Genomic DNA, 18,711 nt, shown 5'->3' with positions numbered 1-18,711 from the left:
AAAAAGCCTACTGAATGATCTGTTCGGTATTCAGCAAAGGATATGTCTCAGCTTAGTAAAATACATGTCCAAGTTCCTATTTAGGTTTGAGGTTAAGTTTAGAGACAGGACTAGGTTTTTACCTTTGTCCTTTGTCAGAGGGTATTCATTACCTCAACATTTATTTTCTCCCTCTAGGGGGCAGCATGTCCTTGCTTTGCTGGATTTTCATGGAAATGTTTTATTCTATACCTGGTTGCCATGGCAATCTTTGGAGAACTTTGCGACTCACTTAACTCATCCTATGTTAGCAATACATCTTTCCTTACCTCCCCACCCCCCGGCATACTGGTTTAGTTTTTAGGTGTCAAAGTCCTATATGCCAATCTGGGGCTTGTGCTTTGTCCATCTATCTCATTTTCTCACACATATACCCACACCCCAACCTGGCCACTGAAGGTGGTGGTGCTGCTCTTCTAATGAAGTGTCAATTAATTCACGTATCTATAAAACATATCTAATGAATGGTGTGATTTCTAGTTAAATATCTCAAATGAGTGCCCTCATGAATTTAGATTATTTCAAGGGAGGTTGAGAATGGGTCTGAAATGTGTTATTTTTCTCTTTCCAGCCACTTGTAAAATCAGTCGGGAAGGGCATTGTATTTACTAGAGATCCCTTAGATCAAAATATCTGAGCCCTATCTGGATGAATGGAATTAAATAAAAGTGGTGACACTGGGATCCAATAAATACCTTATCAATACCATAACCAAGGGTTATGATGTGTGAGTGTAGCCACAAACTCTGTTACTATAGAGTAGGGTTTCTCAACCTCAGCATTATTGACACTTTGAACCAAATGATTCCTAGATGTTGAGGAGGGGGCTGTCTTGTGCCAGTAGCACACCACCAGTTGTGAGGCCTCAGAATATCAATAGCAATTGCCAAATGTCCCCTGAGTGGCAAAAATCACCCCTGGTTAAAAACCACTGGTATAGACCAAGCTAGCAAGCCCTTCGGGTTTTGGTTAGTGCTTCTGTGATCCCATATAAGTCTTCCAAACATTCCTCAATATTGTCTGATGTGGGACCATGTTAAATAGCCCAAGTGTGTTATTTTGCCATGAAATTTACTACAGCCTTTTAACAATCTTGCCAACTTCACAAGCTACATTAAAAAAAAGGCAACCCTAAGCAGTGTAGCATGTGCACACCCCAATGCAACTGGTATTCTTCTTTAGACTTTTACTGTTGTGGTGCTGCCAGTATTGACTCCTACATTTGACAAGGGTCTGTAGTGGCTGCCCCACAAAATCTTAATGAGGTTTCCAGAGAGGCAGAAAAAGGGCACACTTAGAGACAAGCAAAGCCATTTGAAATAAAATGCAAATATCTGGCAGCATACAGGTGGTCCGAGAAGCCCAGGATAGCCATGAGGGCCTGGAAATCCGACAGCTCCTTGAGTTCCATTACAGCCATCCAGACCAGGTGGGCCTCTGGGGCCCGGCTGTCCAGGATGGCCCTGTTCAAAGAGAAAAGAAGGGATCAAGTTAGCCACAGGACTGTCAGCTACTCTAAATGGCTCCACAGCGAGAAAAGCCAAGCATGCTATTAAACTCTGGCTCCTTGATCACTACCTTAGATCCATCATGTATGTTTGCACGTCTTTCCTTTATACTCAAGCATATGTGTCTAATCACAGTTCAATGTTGTCCCTCCCAAAAGGATGAATGCTTTAATAGGGACCAAGCTGAAACCAAAGGGATCAAGCATGAACAGATGGGATACACAAGGTCTTGCAACTTTACCTTTCTTGTATACAAACATGTGCTAAAATTGGGCTTAGCTGTCTGGCAGCTGAAATGATATGAACACGGAATCATGCCAGGCCTTAGGATTCCTCAGGCCAGACAGACCCTGAGCAGCCTGGCATGACATTCAGTATTGGAAGCTCTGCACGGGAAATGATGCTGGATTTTGGTTAATAGAGCAGAAGCAGTTCCCACAGCACCCCCTCTCCTGAAAGTTGCTTGGTCCAAAATAAGCAAGTCCTGCAAGAATCACATTTTCAATCTCATTTCATCATGCACACACATCAGGCTACTGCTTCAGTTCAAAAACTGTATGTTTTCCTCTTCTCCGTACTAACTACTGAGGCAGTTATTTTGCTTGGGAATTAGTAATCATTCTCATACAGTTCATCTGAATTCAATAATTTTCTAGAGTTGGGCTTCCTTGGTACATAGAGTCTACCCTTTTGTAGGTAATATATCTTTTTTAATCCATCGAAAGCCAATTGTGTGTTGGGCATGGAGCAAAGAGATGATCAGAAAGATCAGAAATGCAGACAGGTCAAGAAAAGGTAGATTTCCCCCCTGCCAACGCAAACACTTTAAAAGCCAAGTATATACATTTGATGATTTGAGGGAAACATGCTATATGTTCAAAAATGAACTTTTCAAATTATTAGAGGAAACAACTTTTAATCAAATTCTTATAGAGGAAATATTCTATAGAATTCTGTTTCATTTTCATTGTTATTATAGTTGTAAGAGCTAGACACACTGTTAATACAAAAGTATGAGTCTAGACAACCGGACTCATGGAATGCTAAGTCCAGAGGAATGCTCAATAACTTGTCTTTACAACAAAGTTGCTGCTATCTGTGCCTCTGCAGACTCAGGTGATGATTTTTAGTTGCATTGGGGAAGCTGATACAGCTTACTAAAGTTTGCAACTTTTTATTATTAATTGGGATGGTTACTCTTGTTTGCCCTGACGATCTACACTCTATCTCCCTCAGATCTGTGTCCTGGGAGCCTGGCCTCTATGGACTGTACCACCTAGGCTCCCTTTCCCTCTGTCTTCCAGTTGTATTTGGCCACTGGGAGACACAGACTGGAGATATCAAAGCAGGAAGAGAAAAGACACAGGTTATTTATTTCCCCCATGCCCTCCCTCCCTGGCTATATTCCAAGGAAATGGACAAATTTTTCCATAGTCTTAGTTCCTGTTCGGCAACAGCTATTTCATGGTTCCAGATCTCACTGGATTCCAATAATTACCATTCCATTTTTTTCCCTTTCAGGTCTAGGGGTAGCTTTGAGTTAGTCATTCCACCATCCATTATTGTTTCCCCTAATCTTTTCCACATCTGTTAAATATACCCTTCATTCAACTCTATTCAGTTAAACCCTTCAGGTGAAATGTCTATCTCTGGCTGGGATCCTGATCGCCACTATTATAAAATGTCCCAGCCAAACTTGCTAGGGGTTACCTCTCAGCTAGGTTACAGGGATAAATTGAGGCAAAACGACAGGCTGGCTAAGTACCAGGAGTCTTCCTTACTCCTGAGCCCTTGTTTCTGTTTCACACCAAAACCTTTGTCTGGATTCTTAACCTTTGGTATCCACATCTTTTACTTAGGCCTTATCTTTTTCTAGTTTTCTTGCCTGAACTCCTGATATTTCCTACCTGTAGGATTTCAGGGATACCTGTTTGCACTTTCCTACCTTAGCTGAATTCTCTGGAAATAAATCTCTGACCTCTGACTCAGATCTATCAGCGCCTTTTCACCCAGCTGATGCCAAGAAATGGGTAGACAAGGCATGTTTTGAGCCAGTTAGACTTGTGGCTCCAATCCCACTGTTTCCCTTCTCCAACTTGAGCCTCAGATCCCTTAACTGTCAAATGGTGATGAATAATACCTACCTTATAGAGTCATTGCCAGCATTAAAAGTGAATAATGCCTATTCCATTGGGTTATGGTTAAAATAAGTGAGACTAGGTTTACTAAGTAGGAGCTCAATAAACAATCTTCTCTTGGTCAAGTCAGCAAGGGTAAACCACAGGACTGAGCTCTACCTCCTCTCAGTTCTCAGAACCACAGAATTTCTGGCACATTGCCCTTTATTCTTATAGCTAATGATTTTACATATGTGTGTGCCAACCCTCCAAGAGTGTATAGCTCTTTGAGGGAGGAAACCATAGTTCTGTATTGCCTCAAGGGACTGAGCACATGGAACAGGAGGATCTGTTGTATTCCAGAAAAGCCAAAACAATGTTCCTCAGAATCCAGTTTCAAAGGAAAAGTTTCCATTTGGTGAGTGGTATGTGTTCACTTTGAGGATATAAATCTCATGTGCTCATTTACAAGTCTCCAGGCAGGGAACTAGAGATTTGGGATTGACTCCATGGGGAAAGCTAAACATAAATTGTAAAGTGAAAATCTCTGCTCCCAACTGCTTTGAACTGAAAACATTTGATAAACACACATCTCCTGTGGATGCCAACAGGCCCAACTCACAGCTGGGATATCATTAAAAGTCACAGCCCTACTGTCCCTAGTCTATGTTGTTCTAATGTTGACGATTTTAGGAATGCTTGTTTGCTCACTCTCTAGCTTAGTTGCTGTGCCCTTTAGTGCAAAGACTTAGGTTATCATGAAGTGATGACTAACCCACTCATGTTGAAATTGTCTACATGACAGCAAAAATGGAGTTTTGAGACCAAAACTAGTGACACATATGTTAACAATCAGCTAATATTAAGAAGGGAAGCAGATCTGTGCAGTGATCCAGTTTAGTAACATGTGTTAGGAAAGCTGTTGGTTTCAGCCAAATTGCTTAATATGTGTTACTGAAAGTAGAACAAAATAATCAGTCTGACTAGGCCTATGGTGTCTGTGTTTTTCTGTCTGAGGGAGCCCTGACAGTCTAAGAACTATTGCTAGGCACTAGAGGTTGGAGTCAACCTCCCCTGCAATACCTTTAGAGTGTTTACTCTATGCAGAGTTCAGTCATGGGCCTCTCAGGCTTCTGAGAGGAACAGAAGATATAATCTCTGTTTTCTAGGAGCTGGATGAGACTAGCACAAAAAAACTATCTATCATTAAGTCCCCTGGGGCTGTAGGTAGTGAGGCGCTGGAGTATTTGAGACAGGTACCAATGACTCCTGGGAGATTAGAGGTGGAAGGAAGAGGTAAGCACTGAACAGAAGATGTTTAACAAATATTTCTTGAGAGGCTGCAAGAGAGAGAAACAACAAGAAAGTGGGATTTTATGGAGTAATGAGGTTTGAAGCCTGCAGCTAGGGCAATCAGAAGTCAAAAGAAAACACAATTTTTGGTCAAGGAAAGGAAATATCGGGAGTTCGGGCAAGAAAATTAGAAAAGGATAAGGCCTAAGTAAAAGATGTGGATACCCCACAAGGGAGTGGGGACTTCTACTGGGAGCGGTAAGCTCATTTAGAGGGGTCTGAACAGCTGCAACTCATTCTGCCAAGCAATGAAGCCTTGAAGAGAAGTGATCCATTCCTGCAAGCTCTAGGGCTCTCTTAGCGACAGGCTGGAGGCAAGAGTATCCAGCTGGACTCTGGGGCAGTTTCCAGCTCAGAATTGGAAACAGCCTTAGCCTCCAGGATTCACTTCCTTCCAGCTCCCATTAAAACAAGACTGCAGGAGGAAGGGCATACTAAGACGGTAAGCTCCAAGTCCTCCACTCATCTCTGGCAAAGCCAGGTCCACAGAATGAATGAAAGAGGCTGCCTCCAGTTTGCTAGTTTCCCTTATCCAGTGGCTCCCAGAAGATACACATTCTGGGCGGAGACTCTGGCTAAAGGGGCCATAGGAACACAGCCAAAAGAAAATGCCAGGAGACATCATAAAAGGATGGCCAACCTCGTCTGCTTATTTTCCCAATGGTCTATTTCTGGGCACTTTGCAGACACTGCAGTTGAATAAAATGCTGAAGTCTGATGGCTGACTTGTTGATACATGCAACAGATATGAGGTAAGTGAGCCTTCAGTTTTTCAAATTCATAAATGTCTACTAGATCAGAGGAGACAATGAATCAGATGATATTATCTTTCAGGGCAGAGCCACATGATTCCTCTGTATCCCCAAGGTTGAGTGCTAACATATAGCAGGAGCACATTAAATATCTACAGATTGGCGAAAAAAGATTTGAACCCCTTTTCCTGATACTAGATTATTATCGAGGATAACACAAAAGCTGTTAATCATAGGGTCTCCAAAAACCATGCTTTGATAAGGTTCAGAACAACCTCTGAGAGGCTGTTGGAAAGATAAAAGCAGGCTTTAGGACCTCCCACAAATGGAGGAGCTGCACTTTTTTTTTTTTTTTCTGTTCTATATGTTGAGATTCTGTTCTTCTCTTAAACAAGACTGAAAACTGCTGCTGTAGACAAACATAGCCCAGACTATGGCTTAAATATATAGAGATGTGTCAAAGGGAAAAACTGAAAAAAGACAGCCAGTAAGTTCCAAATATTGTATTTTAAAGGCTGGTGCAATGTTACCGTGGAATCACCAGCGGTGGGATAGGCGCAGATATAGGACGAAAATAGAGAAACTAAGATATTAGGCTGGATGGATGGAAAAAAGAATTGTCTGCAAGTTCCAAACCTTCCACTTATCTTGGGCAGAGCAGAGGTCCACAGGATAAATTTTGCAAGAGGCTGCCTCCAAGTGATCTTTGGAGTAGTCACTTTGTAAAAACTTTAAAGGAAAATTCACTCTGAAATGAGGTAAGGCTGAAGAGAACAAATTATGAAATGGAAGGTATCAAGATATCATGACGGATTTTATCTTCTAATTTCATGTATCATCTTAATTTCCCTATATAAGGATATATATGCTCTAATGTGGCTCTGTCTTTACACCTTAGAACCAGTTCCTCATCTCCAATCAAAGCTCCGCTCAACCCACAAGACTTAACTCGTGTTGTCTAAGATATTGATGTTATGGCTACACAGGTCCCTCCACTCTCCAATCATGCAACACAGGGCTGCTTGTGCCCGAATCCAAGGGCAATTGTGTGTGACCACTGCCCTTTAAACCTCACCACACATATCTCAACCCTTGTTCCTGAGCATGCTTGCATGAGACAGGACGTTGCTGAGGTCAAAGTGTCTGAAATATGAGGCAGAACCTAAAGGAGGATATGAAAAATTCATCTGTGGACACACTCACCGGAATCCCATTGATGCCAAGAAATCCAGGAACTCCCATGGGACCCTAAAAAAAGGAGTAGGGAGAGGAATGTAAGACACAATCCAACTGGTATTTGTTAGACTCAGTAGGTTTGTTTATGAGAGTCAATGGCCTACATTTTTAAGAAGTGTTTCATATCTCCCTCCCCATACTGTATACCCTTGATTCCCACTGCAGTTCCAAGTGACCATTTACCTTTATCTAAGGCCTTAGACAGGTCTTTGTTCCAAAACCAGCTCTTTTTTTTTTTTTAAGGGAGTATAGTCTAGGTTTAAAAATTATAGGCTCACTATTACCTGCTGCCATCTGGGGAAAACTAGAGGACCTTGAATGACCTAATCACAAGTTTCCCTCGCCATTATGCTTCTACAGATAAGGTCCCCTAGCCGAACAACTTTCCTTATCAAGTGGACCAGGTGCAACTCCTGCTTATCCTGGAATAGCAGTTTCAATTTCTCGCTGGCCTAGTGGACTATTCAAACAAGCCAATTGCATCCACCTTCAGGAACCAGGGGCACCCTACCCTACTGATACTACAAAGTCTGCTTCACACAGCCTTTTCTTCTAAACTCTGTTCCCAAGTGCTATCCCTGTGTGGCCCTATGTGGTATGTGGCATCCTCTTCCCCTGAGCTGTGAGTATATGTGACTAACAAATTGCTGTCAATTTCATCTGTCCAGTGTCAGGTGTCATATCTTTAGTCATCCCCATGATCCTAGTGAGGGAATCCTTCCCTCACCAACGGGGTGAATAGAAGGTGATTAAAGTAGGCAGGGAACATAAACTGAGCTGCTGAACAGTCAGCCTGCCACCATGACATTATCACTCTCGTTTCTTGCAGCTCTTTCCCTATATTTGTGGCCTAGATTGCTTCTAAGCACTCTGACCCCTTTCTTCCCAGTATCCTTGCTCGGATTCCTGATCTCGGCTGCCCAGGTGATTGGACTTCTGGCCCATGTACAGTTCAAACCCACCTGACTTCTTACCACAGTGAGCCCACTTGTTTAGCAAGCAGCTAATACATTTACTTTATGGTGTGCTTGCTATGGGAGTCCTTCCACAAGTGGGCTGAATCATTGGCAGGCCATCACTCATCCCATCTCTTATTAAAATATGCAGCCTGGGTGGGGCGCGGTGGCTCATGACTGTAATCCCAGCACTTTGGGAGGCTGAGGGTGGATCACAAGGTCAGGAGTTCAAGACCAGCCTGGCCAACATGGTGAAAATCTATCTCTACTGAAAATACAAAAATTAGCTGGGCATGGTGGCAGGCACCTGCAATCCCAGCTACTTGGAAGGCAGAGACAGGAGAATCGTTTCAATCCAAGAAGCAGAGGTTGCAGTGAGCCGAGATCACACCATTGTACTCCAGCCTGGGCAACAGGGTGAGACTCCATCTCAAAAAAAAAAAAAAAAAAAAAGCAGAAATGCAGCCTGGCACGAAACTACTCAGGAATGACATCATAAATGAGCAGAACTGGGATGGAGAACTTCTGATCTTTACATTTGTGGCCCATGCATCAAAGAGAAATCAAGCTTTGCTGGTCTTACCTTATCTCCTTTGGGTCCATAAGGTCCCAGAAGGCCTGGGGAACCCCTTTCTCCTTTCAATCCCGATAAACCAGTAGAGCCAGTGAATCCTTGAGGACCTGATGGGCCTTGAATTCCAATTGGTCCAGGTCGCCCCTAAGGTGGACAGAAGGAGTGCAATTAGTCAATAGAGGACTTAGCATTAATACTTCTCATTTTCCCACACACAAAGAGCACTGTCATCACTTCACCGAATAATTTTGGCTAAGGGATCTGTGAGGCACGCCAAAGTTCCAGACACGGATCAGAAAAGGCTATTTTAGGGGCTGCTAAGCTTATTTGGATAGAACACATTTTATAAGCACATTTAATAAGATTCATGTGCACCAAGATCCTTCAACTTTGTACTTCTTAGGAAATTAGTTATTCAGGCTGGATAATATTGTCCTCTTCCTAGTTAATGCCAGGCCATCCATCAGATTGTCAAAATAGTGAAAGAACAGAACGCTGGAGAGCATCACGACATTTTATAACTCACATCCAAATGGTCAACCATGTGCTTGCAGTGAAATCCAGAAATGGCTGTATCTAGAGAACATTGCCCCAGGGGGCCAGAGTGGGCCCAGAAACTTACAAGCTGACAAACCTGCAAGAGCTCATCTTTGTTGGCAGATCCCAGGACTCCATCACTGCACCTAGTAGCAGACATTCACAGGGAAAACACACATACACGTGCACATATACACACATGAATTGCTTAGGTGTTCTTTCTTCCTATCCCTCTCTCCTCTCCTCTCCAATCTGTAAAGTGTCGAATGTGTAAAATACAAGAAGGCTGAGAATATCTATTAAGTATCAATTATGACAGCAAGAGGGAACAGCCTGAGGATTTTAAATGCCCTGCTTATAAAATGTCTGTAACAATTAAGTCTGAGAGTTCAGGCTGACATTTTAAAGTGGACTCAGACTGAGCATTAACCCCAGTGGGTGCAACATAGGCAGGCTGGTCTATCATTTAGAACAAATCCCAGTAGGAACTGAATTGTCTTGGCAGAAGAATGAAAACCATTAGTAATATGCATTACCTCTCAGAGAACACAACACCGTATCAGGTAGAAAGTCCATTTTCATAAATGCTTCCCATCTCCACCTCTTGGCCCCTTTACTGACTGTCCATAATTTCCTACAAATCTGTGAAAAACTTTGAAAAGCCCATTAAGCACGCCCTTTACTGTTCACCTTCAAGGTTTACTTTTTTAAAGGCTGAAAATGGGACAGATGCTTTATGCTGTGGCTACAGTTAAGTACTGGAGATGCAAGTGGCCACCAGCTGTGACGATCCTTTGGAGTATAATTTTGAGTGTCAATCAGGCCCACGAAGACCTACGACCCTCGCAAGGAAGTAAAAGACGCTCTGTCCAAGGAAATGCAGTTCTCTTGGGCACCACCTACCACTCAACCTTTTCCAATATCCAACATGTGGCCTACAAAAAATGATAGCTTGCAAACTGTTTAACAGGCTTCATTCTGGGAATGATGGGGGTGGAGTAAACTTTCACTTTTTAGGTTCCTACCTCCCATTGTTGGAACTTTGTTTACAGTGGTTCTGTTATTTATTATTATTGGGATTTTCATAAAATCAATAAATATGTGTGTATATGTGTATATGTGTGTATAATACATATTAATAATATAAAAAGAAAAAGAGCAGTACTTAAAAAATAGTGCTGGGGTGCTGTTGACAATGAGTAGGAGGTCAAAAGTGTGGGCCTACATTAATGATAGACTGGATAAAGAAAATGTGGCACATATATACCATGAAATACTATGCAGCTGTAAGAAAAATGAGTTCATGTCCTTTACAGGGACATGGATGAAGCTGGAAACGATCATTCTCAGAAAACTAACACGGGAATAGAAAACCAAACACTGCATGTTCTCACTCATAAATGGGAGTTGAACAATGACAACATATGGGCACAGGGAGGGGAACATCACACATGGGGGCCTGTTGGGGGGTGGCGGGCAAGGGGAGGGATAGCACTGGGAGAAATACCTAATGTAGATGATGGGTTGGTGGGTGCAACAAACCACCATGGTACACGTATACCTACGTAACAAACCTGCACGTCCTGCACATGTATCCCAGAACTGAAAGTATAATTAAAAAAAAAAAAAAAGAAAGAAAATGTGGGCCTAGTTTCAAGACTAATGCATACAAAATCACAGCAAACAGTACAAATTTGGAACAGAGCCTAAGTGCTGCGGGAACACAAAAAAAGAGTTGGCAATGGAGGGTTTGTGGAATGCTCACATTTTGCCCATGGCTGGGGGAAGTCATGGGCTGCATTGGAAAGGTTGACTGGAAAGGTTCCTGCTGAAGTGGGCCTGGAAAGTACTGCAGAAAAGTTGAAGACTTCATGTGGCAGGACACAGGGAACCCTCAGAGGTTTGGGAACAGGGAGATTTGGGAGAAGAGCGGTCTTTCATGGCTGAAAGTCATCAAGGAGCATTCAGGAGAACACGTGTATGTCAGAATGAGACCATGGCTGCCTGCCTGAGGCTGGGACAAGGGAGGCAGATAAGAACCAGCTGTTGAGGAGGAGGGAACTGCTTGATAGGAGAATGGAGGGCGGATGGGCTTGCAGAGGCCATGTTATTACTAGCAGAGAGGATCCAGTCAGGGCACTGAATGCTTGACCCAAATCCAAGCCCTGCCAAAAGTTTTCCCACATCAAGGGAAGGAAGGGAAATCACTGAACAGCTACTGAGAGAGCAGGTTGTGATGTGGCCCAGTCCCATCCTGCTCACACCATTAGAGAGAAGAGTCCCAGCAGCACCCAGCATAGGCACAGGGACTGGCACCCTGTGTCCCTTACCTTTGCAAGCACATGGTAAGCAAGGGTAAACAAGGAGACTTAGGAGGTAGGCACCTCGAGGGCTAGACTTAACTGGAACGCCGATTCCATGCAGAAAAGGCAGGGTCCCACAGCCTGCTTCTTTACTCCTGGCTTGGTGGGCATGCAGAATTTCTTGACACCTGTGTTCCACCCAGAGAGCTGAAAGGAACTCTCCTAAAGAACTCACATATATTTTTAAAATTCCAATTCTTTTTCCAAATGGGAGTTTGAAAAGGCACCACCAGAGGAACGTGCACTTCTGGACTGGCCCCAGGTTCCGGCTTGGGTTGGTGGGCGTGCCAGCAGCCCAGCTTGAAACCTCTCACATTGAATCAAGGGCCAGAAGCAGGGCCTGTGGGAAGTTTCTAGGTTTCTGCTCGTCCAGAACTGTTTCCTCAGCATGGTGTGAGGCCCTTATGGAGCCTGCAGTCATAGGATATGAGACAAAAAGCCTTCCCATCCATGGATGTCCTTTCATACAGTGGCACAGAACACCGGAAACAAATGAAAGTGACTGAGAAAAAAAAGAGGGAGACCCATTTCTTCTGCGGGTTGTTTTGTCATCCAGATACGCTTACTTTGTGCTTATAACTGTATGATCTTTTTTCCTCATCTCTAATGCACAGGATTTCTGCCTCATTACCCATACAGCTAAAGCTTAATATTAACTAAATCAGTGGTGAATTCCTTTCCTTTCCCATCCGACACTATAAGCGACATTTTTCATAATGGCCAGCAGAGGTCAGTGTGAGAACATAGAGACTACAGATAAGCAGGTGGGTGGGTGGGCCTCTCCCTCTACAGCGAAAAAGAAATCAAACCAGTGTCAGAGAAGTCACAGAATGTTCGAGCAGGAAAGGCCCTTAGAGACCATTCAATCCAGGCTTTATTTTATACATGGGGCGGGTGGGGGGGAAAAGGCCGAGAGAAGAGGAAGGGCTTGTTTAGGTCACATGGCTAGTAGGAACGGCATGGAACTAAACAGACTGCCTGCAGCCAGTATGTGGCTGTTTCCCTGTTTGCCAGTGGCAGATGTCTTAGGGGGTCCTTGAGGCTGCCCCTCCACTACCCTGGGTCCGCCCCTGGGACTGTCCCCATCAGTAGGCTGCAGCAGCCAGATGCTCACACATTATTTCTTTCTTCCTAACCCTGGTCATTTCACAGAACCAATCTGACACACCATCACTGTTTGGACAGCTAGCAGAATTTCAATGGGCTTGGACTAATGCCTTGCCCTGATACATGTCATTTATTTTGGCAAACAGACCCAGACAGGGCAGAAGGAACTCCTCCAAGTCTTTCCAATGAGCTCTCCTGCTTCCATCTGCTCAGGATTTTAAATATGCACATCAGGGTCTAATTCTCAAGGGAATGAGTTGGGACTTGTGCTTAAGGCCAGGAACTGCAGGTCTGCAACCACAGCCCAGGCTGGCTGCCTCCTGCCAACCACAGTGAGTTGGGATCAGTGTGCAGTTTAAGGTGACCTCTGATTAGACCCAGATAACTAGGGTAAAAGACCCAGAAATGGGGCTGCCTATAAAATAGTAGACATATGTAGAAATATCATCGACGAATCTTAAAAGCATATGCCTCACACTAGATTGGACAGTGAAACTGGTAAAGGAGGCTGACTTTTCATAAGTTAGTCCCTTTCTGCCTTTTTATACCTCCCTTAAGGTTCCAGTGTTATTCTCCCATAAAATTAACATTTGTTCCTGAGGAAGAATCTGAAACTCACTCGCACCGAGGCGTTAATGACTGACAACTTAGAGCTTTGCTTTTCCCAGGGGGATTTGTAAAGCAAAGCATTAAGTTAGGGGATGCAAATGGTATTTATGAAGCAGGGAAGGGAGAAGGGTGTGCACAGGCCTTCCTAAGGATCCAGTTGTATTGTAGAAGGTGGTACGGTGCTGTTAGGTACACTTTACGTGAAGTCTCCTTACTGCCAATTAACAGTTATGTGACCTTGGGCAAGGGACATTACCATCTTGAATATCAAGGGCTGAAGTGTAATAATAGCTCTTACCTAGGTTATTGTCAGCATTTAAATGAGTTAATACATATAAAACACCTGGCAGATAGAATGAAAGCATCAGTTCCCTTTTTCCTTTAGGCATCATTTATGGCAAAATGGAGAGTTTATAGGATTGGGCACTCAATGCTCCTTCCCTTAAGTTTCAGTTGGAGATGCACAGACATCATTGAGCAACCCTCTTTGGGGGCAGAGATGTGTGCTTGGGAATAGATGAGCATGTATGCCAGCACCCCACATCTGTGAGAGCATTTCTCCTTTTACATAGCACTGGTGTCCTGGTTCTCCTGGGCACTTGGCTTCTCAGTGTTTATTTTTCCTCCTAAAGTATGTCTTAATCTACATACTGATGACTCCCAAATCTGAACCTCCAGCCCATATTTCTCTTCTGAGTGTGCCAGATCCTTATAGTCAATGACTTATAAGAGATCTATTCAAATAGATATTCCAACTCAAACCCAACATACCCCAAACTGAATCACATTGGCTTCTCCTCAACCCCATTCTCCAAACCAGCTCCCTTTTTCTGAGTTAATGGAGTTAACTCAGTAAATTGCACCATTCATAAAGTTGATCAAGCCAGAAACTCGGGGTCCTCCATGACCCTTCTATTCCCTCACCTCCCACATCCGATCCATTAGCAAGTACTGTGAATTCTACCTGCAAAATCTAACTCAAACCTGTTCATTGATCTCTAGCCCCATGGTCTTAGTTCAAGTCTTTCTCATCTCTCGCCTGGAGTGTTGCCACAGCCTGCCAAATTGCCTGTGACCTCCAATCTTGCATTACTCTCTCCGAACCTCTTATCCCAGGGCCTTTTTATGTGCTTTTGTATATGGCTCTGCTCTCCTGGCTAACTCTTCTATATCTTTTGGCTCTAACCAAGATATCAGCTTCTCCAGGGAGTTTTCTATGATTACCCCCACCCAACTGTGTGGGCTAGATTGCCTGTTCATGTGTCTATACCTCCCAACAGACTGAACTCCTTGAGGACAGGGCTTATATCTTACTCTTTACTGAATCACCTGTGCTCAGCACTATGCATGGTACTCAGTGGGCATCAGTAAATGTTTGCTGAGTGGAGAAATGATTGAATGGACATACACACTGAGAAGCCAGTGGCCCAGGTACATCAGTATCTTGTTTGGAAGTCTATATAGTGTTGAGGAAAAATGTCAAACTCTGTAAAATATTTGAAGAGATTTATTCTGAGCCAAATATGAGTGACTAATGGCCCATGAAACAGCCCTTGGGAGATCCTGAGAACATGTGGCCGGTGGTCAGGCCACAGCTTGGTTTTGTACATTTTAGGGAGACATGAGATATCAATCAACACATGTAAGATGTACATTGGTTCAGTCTGGAAGGCTGGGACAACTGGAAGCCTGGGGCAAGGTGGGGGGCTTTCAAGTCATAGGTGGAATCAAAGATTTTCTGATTAGCAATTTGTTGAAAGAGTTATTATCAATAGAAGAGAATGTCTGGGTTATAATAAGGGGTTGTGGAAACCAAGGATATATCATAATAGATGAAGCCACCAGGTAGCAGGCTTCGGAGAGAATAGACGGTAAATATTTCTTATCAGACATAAAGAGTCTGTTCTATCAGTAACTCCAAAAGGGAGGAGAGTATAATGAGGCATGTCTAGTTCCCTGTTCCCATCATGGACTGAACTAGTTTTCCAGGTTAGCTTTGGAAAGCCCCAGGCCAAGAGGACGGATCCATTCAGATGGTTGTGGGGGCCTTAGAATTTTAACTTTAATTGATAATAGTTGCAATAGAGTGCAATCAGGAAACATGTGATCACAGAATCACCAAAAAGACAGCTGTATAAGACTCAGGAATTGATCCAGTTCAGGATGGAGAAGTTGAAGGGCAGAAAGAGAAAGGGACTTACCCAAGTACATACAACATCAACTGTAGACTTTTAAAACAATACCTTTTAGAGCCTTTGAAAACAGAAATGGTCTAAATCTAATGTAGTTTCTGGGCATTCTTTGTTCTCTGAGATCTCTCAGTGAAATGACTTTGATTCTCATTCTGAATGGAATTTATCCATTCAACAATGATTTATTCAGCACTTACTCTGTGCCAGGCACAGGGGTTAAGATGGCAGGTAAGACATAGTTTCTACATTCATGAAACTTACAGTTATGTTATCCCTTGAAAGCAGATAACACATGACCCATCACCAACCTAATTAAACACTTTTCATCTCATGCTGAGTTTTGTGCTTGGCAAGTATGAACATACATGTAGGGGGTGAGAAGGCAATACACAAAAGAAACACACTGCATTGCCCATGCCCTCAAGCAACATTTAAGCTTGTTGGGGGAGCTAAGGCCATATCACAAAAAGTATTGGAGATAAGGTCATTGTATTAAAGGAAAGAGATTTAATTGACTCACAGTTCAGCATTGTTGGAGAGGCCTCAGGAAACTTCTAATCATGGCAGAAGGGGAAGCAAACATGTCCTTCTTCACATGGTGGCAGCAAAGAGAAGTACAGAGTGAAGGGTAGGGGAAGCCCCTTGTAAAGCCATCAGATCTCATGAGAGCTCACTCATCATCAAGAAAACAGCATGGAGGTAACCGCCACTATGATTCAATTACCTCCCATTGGGTCCCTCCCATGACACGTGGGGATTATGGGAACTACAGTTCAAGATGAGATTTGGGTGGGAATACAGCCAAATCATAACAGTCATATGCAATGCATTTTTTAAAATTATACGGTATATATCACAAATCCAAGAGGAATTAAGAGATGTGTGAGTTGACAAGGGAGCAGAGGAGCAAAGAAAGACCCAACAAACTGTTAGTGAATACATTCTAAATATGAAGAACAACATGTTCATGGGAATCAGCGAATTCTGTAAGCGAGGGCCAGTCAGAATCCTGGGTCTGGCTGGAGCAGAGGTGAGATCACAGAGAATCAGTAAGAAAGGGCAATAGAGGATAACCTACAAAAATTTATAGATGCTGAGGTGCTTAATCTGGTACATTAGCATGTTTTGTTTTAAACTTTAGTTTGGCTTCCAGTTTTGCTCAGAATTTAGTGAAGTGACATGATGTGCTAGCTAAGTGTACAGGGTTCAGAGTTCAAAAGTCTAGGATTCAGATTCCCTCTTCACCACTGTAAGACTTTGGGACAAATGGCATCTTCAAATTTCCTCAGCTGTCAAGTGAGGATAATATCAGTGTCTACTTCATAGGGTAATTATGAAGCTTAAATAAGAAAATTCAAGTAGATCATTATTTTCGCTCCTTAGCATGCATCAGACTTACCCAGAGGGGATTAAAACACAGATTGCTGGGCTCCAGCTCCAGAGTTTCAGATTCAGTAGTTCTGGCTGGGTCTAAAAATTTGCATTTCTAACAAGTTCTCAGGTGGTGCTGACTCTACAGGATCAAAGACTACACTTGGAGAATCCCTGTTGTAAATCATTTAGCATTGCACCTTGCATATATTAAATGTGCAATAAAAGTTATTTGTTGTTATTGATGTACTATTATTTAGCAAATGATTATGGCTTGTGCAGGTTTGGAGTTCACAATCTCTGAAAGGCCCTCAGCATTCCTTTATCACTATGGCTTAGGGCACCTCTCCTTCTTCCTCATTATGACACACCACAAGAGGAAAGGAGTGGATGGGGTAACAAGACTGGAGACAGGGAACCCCATAAGGGGGCTATGACCGCCTGAAGAGAAATAATGGTGACCTGGACTAGGTTCATGGCAGTGGAGACAGGGAAAAGGCAGATTTGAGAGATATTTCAGAGGCTAAAAACTATAAGGACTTAGTGCCATATTGGAACTGACGAGTAAAACAGAGGAAAGTGCAAATGATGACTCCAGTGTTTCTTGATTGGGCAACTGAGTGGATCTCTTTGATGACATGAGAGAACTTAGAGGAAGAAGAGTGTTGGGCGGAAGATGAGGAATTCACCTTTGGACAGGTGGAATTTAAGATGCCTGGGCGAACATCTAGGGAGATGTTTAGCACATTTTTCCCACAAAACAGGAAGATTTGAGGAAACAGAGTGAGGTTTGTTCACCACTATATCGCCGGAGAGGCAGCATTTGGTGTGCAGTAGACACACAAAACATAATTATGGGGAAAATGCATAATTATGAAATGAATGAAAATAGAGAATTAGATGTGCACTTGGGAATCTTTGAGAAGGTCACTTCCAAGTCTCATTTGCTAGGAGCAAAATGGAATTAAAAGAATGTCACTATCTTAAAATACTCCTTGTGGCCTTTTGAGAAGGGGGAGCAGAGACCCTTGACCTCCAGCCTAGGAACAAAGTGGCTTGATTTTTACAATTTGTCCTTACTTTACAACTGAAATTCTCATTTCAGCTAGTGGGTGGGGAAATGCAAGAACTTAACAAACTTTACCTCAGTAGCTAGGGATCCTTCTCCCAGCAATGGAAAGATACTAATAATAACATCCCCATAAGCAGAATACTTAAATTTCACAGCAGTTTTCTTTTCACCATTCCTTTGGATCGTCACAATACATCTGCAAGGCAGGCGAAGGGCACCAAGCTGCAAAGCAGTTAGCCAACAGGGCTGGCTAATGTCACACAGCTGCTCAGTGGAAGCGTTACATCAGAGCCTCCCAGTGAACTGTGTGCTCTCTCTGTTGAAACAAACGAAGATGAGTATCCATAGAGCCATACACTTCACTCTCCTAGTAACAGCACTAATGAACTAGCATTGCCTGCCGAAGTAAATAAAAAAGAAAGAATGCTGGGGATGTAGAATGTGTCTAGCATATGGCAGGTAAAGACTCATATCATGCAGATATACAGACCTATTTTGTGGCCCAAGAAGCTTTGAATCAGCTTGATAATGTTAACATCATCTACAATTCGCCAACAAGAGCAGTGACCCTTTCCATCTACATACATACATACATACATGCATACATACATAATACATACATACATAGTGATTGATGTCTTGCAAAGACAATTTTCAGGTCTGCCACAGCTAATAAATAGTATCAGAGTCTCCCCCTCAACACCCAAATGGAATCACATTTCTTTTCTAGTTCTTCAGCTATAACCAGCGTTTGAAGCAGCCGGCCCAGGCATGAAGACATGCATCTACACGTTTTGTTTTCAAAGATACATACACCCATTCCACTGGTTATTGTCAGCATGTTGAAATTTTTAGGAAGACATATTCCAGACTGATAAAGTTAACTCTTGCTAGGCAAGACTTTGCATCCACTTCTTCTCCTTGT

General features: G+C 43.0%; 1 protein-coding gene across 5 annotated transcripts in view; it reads right to left on the bottom strand.

The window, feature by feature from the left end:
- The window catches only part of COL4A6 (collagen, type IV, alpha 6), a 287,485-nt gene that overhangs the window by 57,402 nt on the left and 211,372 nt on the right, over positions 1-18,711 (bottom strand). For all 5 annotated transcript variants that reach the window (XM_011982419.1, XM_011982428.1, XM_011982437.1 and 2 more), the window contains exons 4-6: positions 8,545-8,679; positions 6,973-7,017; positions 1,386-1,502 (exon numbers count right to left, since the gene is read on the bottom strand). In XM_011982419.1, the coding sequence (XP_011837809.1) occupies positions 1,386-1,502; positions 6,973-7,017; positions 8,545-8,679 (297 nt within the window). The remainder of the gene's footprint in view (positions 1-1,385; positions 1,503-6,972; positions 7,018-8,544; positions 8,680-18,711) is intronic.

Source organism: Mandrillus leucophaeus, unplaced genomic scaffold, assembly GCF_000951045.1.
Source record: "Mandrillus leucophaeus isolate KB7577 unplaced genomic scaffold, Mleu.le_1.0 Scaffold1055, whole genome shotgun sequence".
NCBI lineage: Eukaryota > Metazoa > Chordata > Mammalia > Primates > Cercopithecidae > Mandrillus > Mandrillus leucophaeus.
The sequence above is the reverse complement of the archived record's forward strand: the minus strand, read 5'-3'. Positions and strand labels throughout refer to the sequence as shown.